At 40.6% G+C, this 15364-nt stretch overlaps 1 protein-coding gene across 2 annotated transcripts; it reads left to right on the top strand.

Annotated features, from left to right (window-relative positions):
* The first annotated feature begins 10672 nt into the window (after window positions 1-10672).
* On the top strand, window positions 10673-13396 carry LOC122040529 (protein ALP1-like). Of its 2 annotated transcripts, none has more exons than XM_042599876.1 (2): window positions 10673-10898; window positions 12555-13396. In XM_042599876.1, the coding sequence occupies exon 2, from the start codon at window positions 12769-12771 to the stop codon at window positions 13240-13242; it is 474 nt and encodes a 157-aa protein (XP_042455810.1). In that variant the 5' UTR covers window positions 10673-10898; window positions 12555-12768; the 3' UTR covers window positions 13243-13396. The 2 variants fall into 2 exon arrangements, with proteins under 2 accessions (XP_042455810.1, XP_042455809.1); XM_042599875.1 differs by having other exon boundaries at window positions 12515-13396.
* The last annotated feature ends 1968 nt before the right edge of the window (window positions 13397-15364 follow it).

The raw sequence follows: 15364 nt of genomic DNA, 5'->3' as shown, positions 1-15364 counted from the left end.
ACCAGGTCAACCTTGACCTAAGGTTGCACCTACAATCTCCCAAACACCTATTCTTGTCAAACATCAAGAATACAACTCTCTTCTCGTCAAACATCGTCAAACATCAAAACATAACTCGAGTCAAGTCAACTCGAGTCTGGTCAACCAAGTCAACTTTGACCTAAGGTTGCACCAACAATCTCCCCCTTTTTGATGTTTGACAAAACCCATAAACAAGTTAGGTTAACCCGATAACCTAACTTAGGTTTTCCAAAACATTCTCCCATTCTCCCCCTTGGGACATCTCTCTCCCTTTTTGACACACATCAAAAAGAGGGAATCAAGGTCAAGAGTTTCCTCCTAATAAAAGTCCCATACCTTTCATTGAAACTCTTAATTTCCCCCTTGATACTAAACTCAACAATCAACTTAGTGACAATCCTATGTCACTAATCCTCAAAAGTCTTAAGGAGTAATAACTCCCCCTAAGAGTCAACTCCCCTTGACAATTAGGTAAAAACTCCCCCTAAAGGTCAACTCCCCCTTGACCATTGCACCAACAATGTCTTGGAGAGTTTCAAACCTTTAGAAACCCGAAACTCAACTCCCAAAAACTGAAATTTCAGACACCTGTTGAAAATCAGAAACTGGCACGCACTGATCGGTCCCAAGACCGATCAAAAACCCCCTGGATCGGTCCCCAGACCGATCCATGCTTCATTGATCGCACTGGATCGTCACTGATCGGTCACCAGACCGATCAGGCCTTCACCAGATCGTACCAAGCTCTCTGGATCTTACTGGATCGGTCTGCAGACCGATCCATGCTTCACTGGATCGGTCCGCAGACCGATCAGGACTTCCCTGGATCGGTCCCCAGACCGATCCAGACTCTGACAGGAGATTTCTGAAATTTCCTTCCCGAAATTCAGAAATTCCTAGAAAATTCCAGAAAATTCGAAAAATTGTGAAATTTTGAGGATACATTCCTCATAACATATACTATCATGGAAAAATAGTTTTCTATGAAAATAACTTCCATTTTTCAATCTTGATACAAAGTTCAAAAACTTTGAAATAGTTCAAATTTAACTCAACTTTGTATCACAATGTTCAATGATGAATGCAATACTAAGATGGCTTCATCAAGGTTTTCCAAATCAATTTCAAAATGATTTTAAACCTTTTAATTTAGGACCATAATCTTAGGGCTAAATGTACATGACTTGTACACAAGCTTTCCCTATGATCCTCCATTTCTTGAATTAGGCTCATCTAGGTACAAGAACTATGCACCTTGATCCTAATTCATGATCCTAATATCTCACACACATCTAAAGTGTATCAAACACATCCATGGCAATTTTAATGTGAGATATGGGTTTAGGTATCTTAGACTAAGGTCTCATGCATTTTCTAAATACAAATTTGATCTCAATATCAAAATGTGTTTTTCATCCTTAAATCAATTCAATTGATTATTAATGCAAGAGATGATGACATGGCATAAAATGATATCTGATCCTGTCCGAACCAGGGGTCAACAAACGCTGGGGACGTGGCGCTCCCTGCTGGATCCTCGAGTGCTCCGGCGAACCTGCAACAAAACCGAGCCGGGGGGGGGTGTCCCGGCGACGGCCCTCCGACGCTCAAGTCAGGCGAGGAATGGATGAAGAAAGTGGCTGCAGAATGAAGACTTGTGTACCTCCGGTGAAGAAATGGAGACCTTATATAGACCTCTCCAAGAAGCCTGGGCCCGCCAATCAAAGCAACCACTTGCTTTTGACCATGCCCAGGTATGGGTCTGTCAGAAGGACCATGCCCAGATATGGATCTATCAGGAAGACGTCCAAGAGGCCATACTGCTACTGTATCAATCTTTCCATGATGTGACGGCAAGATCCTCCATCGTGCGATCTTGTGTACGGCCTAATCATCAGACATGCTTCTGCTGATATCCCATATCCCGAGCCGAGCGCATAGGCCGCTCGGCCACCTTTGTACCCTCGCCCTTATCTTGGCCGAACGGACAACCCGCTCGGGCCTTCGGTCCCAGCCGAGCGGACTCCCGCTCGGGCCTTCGATCCTCCTGCCTTGGCGTCGGAAACCCAAGCCCATGGATGGGTTATCTCTAGCTCCGCTCGGACCATTACCCGCTTGGCAAGCCCTCCATCCGTCCTTAGGCTGGGACCCTTCAGAAGGTGGGCCCCCATTCTTACCGCCGGATCAATATCATAAATGAAAACATGTGCCAAAGTCATGATGTCATGACATAAAGTTTGAAACTTAAATAAACATGACATAAAAACTAGCCTAAGCATTATCATGACATTTCAAATGATAATAAAACTAAACATGATGTCATGACATGTGAGGGCAAACAATCATGACAAGATTTAGCATAAATAAATATACCTAGATTACCTATCTAAGTATCCTTAACCATTTGGCTAACTTCAAATTTAATCCTAGATTGCCCCAAAATGCCAAAATCCTAATTTTGACACTTCTTGAACTCTAGATTAATTCATGCCACTTAAAGATCAAATTTCTCCTCAAAACTTGGCATGTTTCATTTTTTTTTTCTCGAGAGTTCTCTAGATTTTCCCAAATTGTGCCAATTGAGATTAAAAATGAAATTTCCAATCTTTAGGCACATTTAACTCTTCAAAGGAGTAAATGATAATTCCATTTCATTTTCAAAAGTTCTCAAAACCTTGAAAATGCTCCTTGAGTGTCAATTTCCTCAAAGTTGGGTTAACTACCCTTCTAATCGGAGTTGACACTCTCTAACCCATCTATGGGGTAGAGAAGATGCTCCTAGGAACCTAATACCTATTAGAGCTCATTGGGTTCACTAAATATTCACTAGGGATAACTTCCCTAGCAACCCTCCTAATGACCCTCTTAGGCTTTAAAGCCTTGGTCATTTGGGTCTCATCAAGGTCAACTATAGGGGTGACTCCCCTTGTGACCTTGGTAATGGTCTTCCTAGCCCTAGGTTTTGTTCCATAATCGAATGGAACATTATGATAAGTGGGCTTGACCAATTGAGACTTAGGTTTGTGACCCAAACCTTTCTTGTCCTTGGACTTGGGTTTTTGACCCTTAGACCCTATAGTCAAATCCTTAAGAGTCTTTTCTAGAGAGTCAAGTCTTGACCTCAAGACTTGATTTTCTTTCTCTAATACCTCAAGTTTTGATTTATCATTTTTCTTTGAGGTATTCCTAGGCATGTGTCTAGATGATTTGGGATTTCTATCTAGATTTTCCTTAGCCTTAGATGAGTTAATTCTAGGGTTAGCATTTTTAGAATTGTTCTTATCTAGGCTAACATGCTTGGCTCCTAAGCACATGTATCGATTTCTAGTGTTAACATGCTTATCATTATTGACAATGGCAATAAGACTACTAGCATGCATCCTACTAGAATTGCAAGAATGAGCTTTAAATGTTACCTTAGGGTTTGCCTTAGCTCCCCCTTTACACGTGTTTGGCCTCTTGTTCTTGTGAGGTTGCCTCCCCCTTGGACATTGACTCCTATAGTGTCCCCGTTGCTTGCATTGGAAGCACACCACGTGCTTCTTGCTCTTGCATGTCGGGACTCCGGCTTCCTTGACCTTTGGTGCCGGTGGAGTCTTTCTAACCCTCTTTGGACACTTACTCTTGTAGTGCCCAAACTACCTACACTCAAAACACATTATGTGTAATTTGCTTGAAATCACAGTGTTTGAGTTACCTAGGGCTGTGGATGTAGATGAGCTTTCTTCTTCATCCCTTCCGGAGGTAGATGCCTCTTCTTGCTCCGATCTTGAACAAGAGCTCTCCTCCTCTTCTTCCTTGGATGTTGAGTAGCCCTCAACTCCCAATTCGCTTCCTCCATGATGTGAGCTACTTGGCTCACTAGGCTCCTCTTCATGGAATTTTGCCAAATTGTTCCACAATTTCTTGGCGTTGTTGTACCTATCTATCTTGCACAAAACATTATTAGGTAAAGCAAATTCAATAATTTTTGTTACCTCGTCATTGATTTCGGATTGTCGGATTTGCTCTTTCGTCCACTCCTTCTTCTTGATAGGTTTTCCTTCCTCATCCATCGGAGGGGAAAACCCTTCTTGTACACAAAACCAATTTAACATATTAGTCCTAAGAAAATACATCATCCTTACCTTCCAATATGTGAAGTTGTCGTGAGACTCGTAGAAGGGTTGAATCGTGACATCTTCTCCATAGAGATCCATCTCTAGCCCGTGCTCCCCCGGGTGTTGATCCGTCGAAGAGCGGCCTTGCTCTGATACCACTTGTTGGGATCGTTCGTACTCGGCTAGAGAGGGGGGGTGTGAATAGCCGCCCCAAATTCTCGCGTTCTTCCTACAGTTAGGGTTAGTCGCAGCGAAAATACAAGGAAGAAACTAAGGAGAAGAAAAACAAACCGATGTAACGAGGTTCGGAGATGAACTCCTACTCCTCGGCGTGTCCGTAAGGTGGACGAAGCCTACCAATCCGTCGGTGGATGAGTCCCCGGAGAACCGGCTAAATATGAGCTCCTTATGGGTGGAGAAACCTCGCCACAACTACTTCTTGCAACAGCAAGATAAGGAGTACAAATACAAGAGAAGCAAGAAGTAAATACACAGCAAATGTAAACAACCCTTGCCTTCTTGTCGACTGTTGAAGAAGCAACAGCTTCTCAGACGCCAACCACAGCAGCAGCTCAGTCGGAGTCCCAGCCGAAGGAAGAAGCTCACGCGAAGCTTCAAAGAGCTCAACAAAGCTCAAGCAGCAGCTCTGTAGCAGAAGAGAAGAGAAAGAAGCTCTAGCACGGAAGATGCCCTCGTCTCCTTTATACCGCGAAGAAGAAATGAAGAAACTAGCCGCTTGCGTTGCAGCTAGAATCTGATCGATGCGTGGACCGATCGCTACCGATCGGTCCCCGACCGTCGGTACGAAACATTACATGCGTACTACGATCGATCGTGGACCGATCAAACTGGATCGGTCCACGACCGATCCCAACTCTTGGCTTTGAAGCTCTTCCTTCCGCGACATCGTCTCCGATCGGTCGCCACGACCGATCAGGGAAGCTCTGATCGGTCCACGGACCGATCAGCGGTGCCCTGGCCTATCGATCATTTTCGATCGGTCGCAGACGACGCCGATCAGGAGATATCGAACTTCCTGATCGGTCACCAGTCCGATCAGATAACTAGTGACTTGGGTTTTGCCCAAACCAAGTCCCAAGCCTTCCAAACCAACATTCGGTCAACCTCGACCTGTTGGTACTTCATTCATATCATCTGGTCACTCCCTTGATCTGCTAGAATTCCCCGCCAAGTGTCCGGTCAATCCCTTTGACCTACTTGGACTTTCCTCAACACAAGATGTCCGATCATCCCTGATCCATTTGGATTTTCCCTTGCCTGGCTTCACTCACCCGGACTTTCACCTGGCTTCACTCACTAGGATTTCCACACTGCCTAACATCCCAGTTAGGACTTTCTCACTGCCTGGCTTCACTCACCAGGACTTTCCAACTGCCTAACATCCCAGTTAGGACTTTCCCACTGCCTGGCTTCACTCACCAGGACTTTCCACACTGCCTAACATCCCAGTTAGGACTTTCCCACTGCCTGGCTTCACTCACCAGGACTTCCACTTTCACCTAGCTTCACTCACTAGGATTTTCACCTGGTTTCACTCACCAGGATTTCCCGACTGCCTGGCTTCACTCACCAGGACTTCTCCGACTGCCTGGCTTCACTCACCAGGACTTTTCCCCGTGCCAAACTCCCTGTTTGGACTTTCCCCGTGCCAAGTCTCCATACTTGGACTTTCCGCTTGCCAAGCTACCTGCTTGGACTTTTCCCCGTGCCAAGTCTCCGTACTTGGACTTTTCCAGTGCCAAGTCTCCATACTTGGACTTTTCGCGTGCCAAGCTCCCTGCTTGGACTTTTCCCGAATCAGGTCAACCAGGTCAACCTTGACCTAAGGTTGCACCTACAATCTCCCAAACACCTATTCTTGTCAAACATCAAGAATACAACTCTCTTCTCGTCAAACATCGTCAAACATCAAAACATAACTCGAGTCAAGTCAACTCGAGTCTGGTCAACCAAGTCAACTTTGACCTAAGGTTGCACCAACAACAGGGTTGAACCCGACAATGGCAAAATGAAGCTGAGTAGCGTTGGCTTGTGGGCCGATCAGTGATTATAGACCGAGCACAGTCTGATCGAACACTGTAGCATTTGGGCCGAACGTGCCTCAGAATCGCGGAAGACACATCTTGTCCAGTCAGTCGAACTTGTAGCATCCTTTGACTAGACTTGAAGGGGGGCTTGTGATGCAGCGATAAGGAGGAGCCTACCTGGCATGAGTAGTCAATTGCCACGGTGTAGGTCAAAGTCAAGGCGGTTGACGCTAGGGCTTAAGCAAGGCTCAGACGCACCCGAGTGAGAAACGACTCATCGGCCGATTAGAGGGATCATTATCCAATCAACCATCTGAGTAAATTAGTGTTTGGTCAACCTGGTCGATAGGAGAGCAAGCTGAGTGGGCCAGGAGCCCGAGCTGAACAAGCCTCCCGTCCAACTCGAGGTATGGGGTTGGCATTGTACACATAATGAACCGATAAAATAATAAAAGAGGAAAAGATAGATAATTAATAAGAGATAAAGAAAACAAAAAAGAACTCTTCATCTATCATTAAATGAGAAGAAGCCAAGACAAAGATACTTTCTAGCGGTAATTAATATCATTAAAACAGGGAAAGATAGAGGGTCACTAAGAAAGGTATAAAAGAGTATACCAGGTATGAAGAAAGGAAAGATGAATCTTTGTCCTTAGTACTTTCACTTTTTCTTCTCCTACTTCTAACTTGAGCGTCGGAGGGCCAACGCTAGTGACCCTTTCCCTGGTTTGGTTTTATTTTGCAGATAGGAGCGAGGTCTTCCTCCAATCAACGAGACTGTCACATCCCCAGTTTTCTAGCTTCACAACTTTGGACAAGATCAACGACGATGGATTGAGAAGGCATTTCCAGTTGACGATCTCTCTTCGGCAGGTTGAGGATCAACCATTGCTAATTATCCATTGTCCATTGCCTGTCACTTGTTATTTTTTATCAATCAAATATAATAACGGAGAGTATGAAGCATCTAGAAAGTCAATAATCCTATTAAGATGGAGGTCAAAAATCAGATGGGTAACCAAATCACCTCCACTCAGATCACTCGAAGCGAGAAGGTTTGCCATTTGTTCAGGTAAATTGAGACGACAAGACAACACCACTTGCATTGTTTCTATCGACCCGACTAAATGTTCTGCTCATCTCCACTCAGCTTAGCTCTACCAATCTGATAAGCCAGCGCCACCCAACTAGTCTCCACTACTCAATTTAACTTAGCTCTTACCCACTCGAAGCTCAGGCCATCCGACTCGATTTTATTAGTTTGATGTTTGACGACCTAATATGCTCAAATCCTCCAACCCCACCGCACAAACAAAATGCTCGCCCGAGATATTTACGTCTTGTCAGTCCCGAGATTTGATCCCTCAAGTGACAAAACTTCATCCACTTACCACCTCAACTATACCGTGGGGATATGATCTTTCACATTATAGAATGTTGGTGACATACCTTATATATAATATGACACTTTTTTTTAACAGAATATAACAGACATCCCATTATCAATTAAGACACATAAGAAAGATTTATCATATAGCTGGGATATAAAAAAGAATATGCTCCTATGAACAGAGAGGTACACTGACAATTCTACACATCCACCTTTCTACACGGTTCTTTTTCTCCTTATTGAAAACCTTATTCAGAGTGACTGAGTTAGACGCTCGTGACCTAAGGCATAACAAACGTTTTTGGTGATGTGACTCCCTCTTTCTTGCTCCTCTTGAGGATTCGACAAAATATAAAAAAAATATAAATAGCAAGTATTCTATTCTCATCCTCGTACAAGAGCATCCATAATAATTAGGGATATTTCTCCTAAGTATTTATAGTTTCTACTTTCATATCATTTTTCAAATATCCTACTATTCAAATATCTCAATTTTTACAATGAAATACCCCACCAATCAAATATTTATGGGTCCACTCATCAAATATTCACTCTCAAATATCCTCAATTCCACAATCAAATATTTCACCAACCAAATATTTATGGGGCCCACGACCATTTAATTAACTTACATTTAATTTTAAGAAAAATAACATATAAATTTAAGTTCATACAAATATAAATATTTTATAAATTTAAAATTGAAATACAAAGATACAAACTATATTAAATTAATAAAATACATAACGATAAACTACAATTAATAAAATAAACATGCAGCGGATAAAATAAACCATAGACATTAACTACATATTTAATTTTTTCTTCAGTTGTTCACATATCGCTAGATGATTTTGAAGTTGTTTGTCTGTCATGCCTCATGTGTCCATTACGAGGAGTTGATGTACTTGGATAAGTTGATCCACTTTCTTATTATTATTATACTTTTCCAAATGTGTCATTGATTGTTGCATAGCCTGATTCAATTTATCAATTAGACCTACTCTTTCTTTGCCTTTCCTCTTTGCTGCCTTCTGTCCCATTGGATGGGATCGGATTTCTCTATCATCTATACCAACAGTTGTGGTAGGATTAAAAGAGTCAGTATGTGCACCTAATGATTCTGATGTTCTTGATTTCTTTGTAGCCCGTCGCTTTGTGGATTGAGGAGTATACATCGGACTATCTTTTACGATTCTCCACACATGCTCATATTGGAAAGTAGTTTTAAAAGTACTCTTGTATTCTTCATGAGCTCACACGATCAAATCCTCGTCACTCCATCTGCTTGGTCGATCATTATACCATTTATTGTAGATTCCATTGTATATATTTATGATATTTTTCAGTGAAACCCAATGTGATTTTGCTTTCTCCGTAGTTTTCTTTTTAGCTCTCTTAGCTTGATTGGTATTGAAGTATATCATAACTCATTTCTAAAATGACTCACTCTTCTGGGCATTACCAACTACTAAATCTTCACTCATAATTATGTAGGCCGCTGCAAGGAGCTTATCATATGCTACTGTCCATACTATTCACTTGCTATGGTCTTCATCTGATCCGTTACCCTTCTCTGGTGCTTGATTGAGAATAATATCGTCGAACCCTATTTCAGATGAGAATGGAGAAAATTATGAATCGAGGACTACATAAGGTATACCTTTATCACTGTCAGTTGCATGAACAGTAACTCTTCTCGATTCATTTGATTGAATCTCTGGTGATTGAAGCGGATTAATTCCATGAGATGGGGCTTGCATGAAATATTGACTACTCTACCAATATTTTGAAGGATATGTATAAAACGGAGCTCGAAGATCGCCACTCAAAGAATTTGTATAACTTTAAAAATTATGGTAATATGGTGGTGGGTATGAAAAAGGTTGGAAATTTTGTGGATGTTGAGTGGAAAATGGAAATTGAGGATTGAAGAAATTAGGACGGACTCGAGAACTTTCTTCACTAGAATTTTTGTCGATATTTGGAGAGTTAAACAAATCCCTAAAATAATGATCAGAATTTTTATCCATTTCTCTCTAATTTTTTTTATAGACAATAGGTATGGAAGTGATGAAAATAGATAAAAGAAATAATTTATATATATAGAGAAAGATTGAATATTACCAATGTTTAATAAAATGAACGTTTCTTTCTAATGTTCGAAAAAAATGAACGTTTATTTTTTCGAACGTTTGATTTGTTTTTCGTTTTTTATTTTTTTTCAATTTAATTAAATAAAAAAATAAACAAGCGTAAGAACAACATGGCACCTACCATTTTGGTGGGCCCCATAAAATTTAATTAAATTAAAAAAAAAACAAAAACAATGATACCCACCATGGTGGCCTAAAAAAAGAAAATCACGAGGATTTCAATCACCCTTCAAATGCACCCTACAATAAAAAGATATGCCCCCTACAATAAAAAATATTTGAGAGAAGAAGATATTTAAAGAAATATCATTTCTAAATACCCCATTGGAGATGCTCTAACAAATCAACTCTCTAGCAGCCTTAATGACCTTTCTTACGTGGCAATGTCATGAGAATAATAATATGACACTAATTCCATATTAAACTAAAGTCTTCCTAGTTGCATTACATTAGAACACACTGACGGTCAACTGCGCATAAGAAATGGAAATGGATAAAAAATCAGCTGAGATCCTTTGATTCGTAAACGTGGATAAGAGGATGAGTCATTCTTCATCATTAGTGGAGAATGATGGTCCCTATTTATTTTACACATGGGGTTATCATTCTCTATCAATGGTAGAGAGTGACCCATCATCTGGTTCGCATTTCACGAACTAAAGAATCCGTGTCTAAAAATTTATTGACTGGAACGTAAAATCATAGTCGTCATTTTTGCCCCCTTATATTAGGACATCTCCAATTAAGAATATTTAGAGATATTTTTTCAAATATCCCTCATTGTGGGGATATTTGAGAAGTGAATAGAAATTATCGGGTATAATTTTATGGCTAATAATTTCTTGATAATGATTATTTTATTGAGATATTTTATTATATAATTTGAGATATTTGAAAGTAGGATATTTAGTATGTGGGATGTATAAATAAGCGGCCCGCGGCCTGCCATCTCCGCCCTTTACCATCTCGATTTCCTCCGCGTCGGTCGATCTCCGCTTCGCAGTGGGCTCTGGGCGACGGCAGCGGCGTCGAGGGAGGCGCCTTCCGGCGATCATGGGGCCCGTCAGAGGCTTCAGGCGGAAGAATAGGAAGAAGAGGGCTGAGAAACGCGCCGCGACCGCGGCGGACCCGCCGCCGCAGGGAAGTGGCAACTGGTGGGACGAGTTCTCGAGCAGGATCTCAGGTTCTCGTTTCCCTTATCTCGAAGCTGGATCGCTGTTGATTGACATAGGGCTTCCGGTGGTTAGGATAAACCGATGATTACTCTTGATTGTTGATTCTCCATCTCCTGGATTGCTCTCTTGTTCCTAGCATCTAGTGTGATAGCTTTTAAATTACGACGAAAAGTCGTGTTGTTGGAGTGGTGTAGTTACCTCCAGCGATCTTGTCGACCACAGGTTAAGCATCAGGTTGTTTGAGGAAATAGCTAGTCAAAGCACATTGGCGATGAAGGTCGTCCCTTTAATTCTCCAGGAATTGGTGGAATTGGGATGTGTTTAGGGTTTCACTCCAGATCAATTTGAGGATTTCTCATGTTATCCAGATGATTGCTCCTAGAAGTAGCTGATTTAGTCAATCAGATCTAATCTAAGAGATGAATGCTAAATTTTTGTAGCTGTGAACTGTAATTGATCGAGTGACTCACCGCTTAGCCCAAAATCTTGAGTTACTATGAAAGCAGTCCATCTATATAATTTACATGTGGGCAGGTATACTAGACTTGATTCAACTGACCCAAGTACTAAACATGAACTGACTTGGGATAGATTCTATTGATATAGGCATGATTTGTAGGGTCCTACTGTGTTGTCGTCGTCGTCTTAAATTTGATCGGTTTACCATTTATTGCAAAAGTTTGGGGTGTTAGGAGAGAGTTTTGCTCTTTATAGTATGAACTATACACAATGACAGCAGTTGAATCACGATGCAACAAACATGTCATAAAAGAGAAGCTAGAATTTGATACATTGGCTAAAGTGTGTACTCTCGCACTGCAAGGAACTTCATTAACTGACCGTAGTTCACAGTATTCTGATTGAATTGGATACATAGAAAATGCACTCCACTTCTTTACCTGAATTAGGTGTGTAGTATTGTACTTTCAGTATTTTAAATTTTGTGGTAACTCGGAATACCAGAGTAGATAGTTTCATGGTCCCTATAATAATGCTTCCACTCACTCTCTACGGAGCTTCTCAAGAACTTAACTGAGGCGTTAAACTCTCATTCAGCTTATTAAGGAATGGTGAGCTTATCAAGAATTAGAAGTGTCTATATTTACTATCTTCCATCATTCTTGATTTTACATGCCCTGAGCTGCTCCATATTTCTTTTGTCTTTAATGTTAGCCAATGTGATCTCAGACCATCCTCCCAATTTTTGTGTGTGCTTAATATGTAGAATAATGATGAATTGTCTTTTTTTTTCAACAAAATAAGTCGGTGCCAACAGACTCTTAATTTTTGTATTCTTCTTCTTAGATGGTTAATTTTGGTTTTTGGTAGAGAACTTTTCACTTCTGTCGACATGAATAGTTTTAAGTGGCAGAAAGAGAGAGTACAAGAAGTTTGGAACTTTTTTGCTTAGTTAGAATGCCCAATTGTGATTAAAATTTTACTTATGAGGAAGCCCTCTGTTGCTTTATTAAAAAACCATTGACAACTTGTGGAGTTTGAGAATGAGCATATTTAATCTTATTAACAATCGGTGAGGCCTTCACTCATTCTCGTTTTCCCTTTCTGTTTGTAGTACCTAGTGACCTTAACTGAAACTTGTTCTTGTATAATTCCTTCTGGTTAGGTTCTTCTCTTTATGACATGATTATCAATCTTGTCTAAAGGTGATACATTGAAAGGACAGAGGCATTCACCATCTCCGATGGCCTACCTTTCATGAGATAGAGTCTATTAAGTCCAAGTTCGAGAAACTCCATGGAATGCCAAACTGTTGCGGTGTTATTGACACCACCCATATCATGATGTGCCTACCGGCAAGCAAAACATGACTCGATTTTGAGTGAGTTGCCAGTTTTGAACAGCTCGGGCTTCTTCAAAATGTGCGGGAAAGGTACTAGACTGAATGGAGAAAATTTGAAGCTTCCTGGAGGTTCGGAAGTGCAAGAGTATGTCATCGGGGACACAGGCTTCCCCCTTCTTCGACGGCTTCTCACACCCTATCGAGGGAAGGATCTTTCTCACGCTGAGGTAGAGTTCAATAGCAGACTTACTGCAAACGGCATCTTGGCACAGAGAGCATTTGCAAGACTGAAAGATATGTGGAAGATCATCCATGGGGAGATGTGGAGGCCGGGTAGGCACAGGCTGCTGAGAATAATCCTCGTTTGCTGCTTGCTGCACAACATAGCCATAGACATGGAAGATGAAGTGATCAATACGATGCCATCGGTGGCGCACGAACACGATGCAAATTACAAACAACAATTCTGCGACGTAACTGATGATAAAGGAACCACTTTGCGGGATAGGTTGTGTGAGTATCTCTCCGGTGGATTGGGGTTGCCACCATGAACTGACCATTGAACTTGCTTCTTTCTTGTCCTGTATTAGTGACTCTTACAATAAAAATTTGTTAGTATTAGTCCTAGTATCAATTATGAGATGATTGTAAATGACTCATTTTGTATCATATATCATTATTAATAAAAGACAAAGTTGATTATTATATTTATTTCAGTTCAGGGCCAATTGAATAAGTATAATAATGTACTTGAGTAGTAGGTTCTTATTTACAGTATATCAATTGGTTGAATTGATAGTGAGATATTGTAGAGAACACTACTCTTAACTATTCCTAGTCGAGCATTAATATACAAGGACAATATTAATACGTTGAGACTAGCATGTAGGTCAACGGATGACTTGATCTCACAAGTCATGGATATGAGATATCAGGTTGACACAAGGGTATATATTAGAGAATATATATTGAATGACCCGCCATGAGAATGTTTCCTGGATCGTTATATGAGTGTTATAAACATTCTCATGCGACTATTGGTATGAATAGTCCTTAGATCTGAAGTCGCTACGGTTCCTTACATAAGGAGTTGTGTACTTTGGTATCGACAAACGTCACCTGTAACAAGGTGGACAATAAAGTCGATCACTGGGTATGCAATGAATTATGCGGAGGGATGTGAGTGATGTAGATGGGATCTATCCCTTCCATATGACGGAAGCGATATCTGTGGGCCCCTTGATTAGTAAGACACAAATAAAGCATGACCATGCTCAAATGAGTCAATATGAGATATTGAGCTCATTTGATTGAGTGTGTCTACTTAGAGATCAAGAAACACAAAGATTGATAAGAGGATGACACAGTCTATGCCTCATTGATCAATTTAGATATCAAGGATAGAAGGACGAAGTCATACAAGATAATAGCCACGGAAAGGTTAGGTCAGATCTCGACTTTCTCGTCACTTGGGTAGTAATGATGTCTTGCTAGATGCCACTCATTGCTTATGTATCTAAATGTTGATTTGGATACATTGCCAACGTTACGAGAACATATTGGGTCACACACAAAGAACAAATAGATTTGAAGATGTATTCATATGATGAATAATTGGATTAAGTCTAATATGAATTGGACTTATTGAGTTAGACTCAATTGGATCTAATTATTGGATCAAGTCCAATTCAAACTAGACTCGAGGAAGTCAATTCAAATTAATGAAATAGTGATTCATTGAATTTGAATTACATGAGAATTAATTGAGTAAGACTCGATTGAATTACACTTGAGTTAGACTCGAGTGAATTAGACTTGAGTTAGATTCAAGTGAGCTAAACTTGAGTTAGACTCAAGTGAATATGAAATGAGAGAGTATTCATTGAATTTTCGAAATTCAATGAATCACAATATTCAATTTTCGAAATTGAATATGAAAGGAGGAGTTTTCAAAATGATTCTTAATGAAGAGTGAATACTAATTAAGGCTCATTAATGGGATTAATGAGCATTAAGTGTTTTTCATTAGATGAAAATACTTAAACATTTTTTCTCTCATTTTTCCTCACTTCTTCATTCTCATTGCTCCTCTCCTGTCTTGGCCGAAATCCTCTACATGGGTTGCTTGCACAACCTTTCTCCATTTTGTGAGTTTGTGAGACAAACGAACGCTTGTTCGTGTGGATACCGTAGAGGCGCGAACGTGAGATCGTGTTGTGATCCGAGTTGTCGGGAGTCCGTGAGCACGCTACAAAGGTATACTCTATTATGTTCTTATGTAAACTTAGTATATTTTTCTTCTCCCTTCGCATGGATCTTCTAGAGGAAATAGATTTTTCCGCTACGCGTTTGCGTGTTTAGCAACCTATTTCCTTACAAAATTTAGGGAGAGATCAAGAGTTAACTCAATCAAAATAAACGTAGATCCCAATTTCTGATTCAGCCACACTGGAGAAAGGCATCCGGTGCCTTTTCCATTGTCTCCTAAGCTCAGCCAATCACTGAACAGAAATGTTGCTACAAATGACAAATAAAATACTGTTTTGCAATGGAAAAAGGAAGAAAAGAACAGGTAGATTGCTCGATATTGCCTTTGAGTGGCACAAGAAGACATCACCAAAACAAATAAATACCATTGAAAATGTGGATGTGCTCAAGGGATATGCTTTGGAA

Source organism: Zingiber officinale, chromosome 2A, assembly GCF_018446385.1.
Source record: "Zingiber officinale cultivar Zhangliang chromosome 2A, Zo_v1.1, whole genome shotgun sequence".
NCBI lineage: Eukaryota > Viridiplantae > Streptophyta > Magnoliopsida > Zingiberales > Zingiberaceae > Zingiber > Zingiber officinale.
This window is presented reverse-complemented; position numbering and strand designations above follow the sequence as displayed.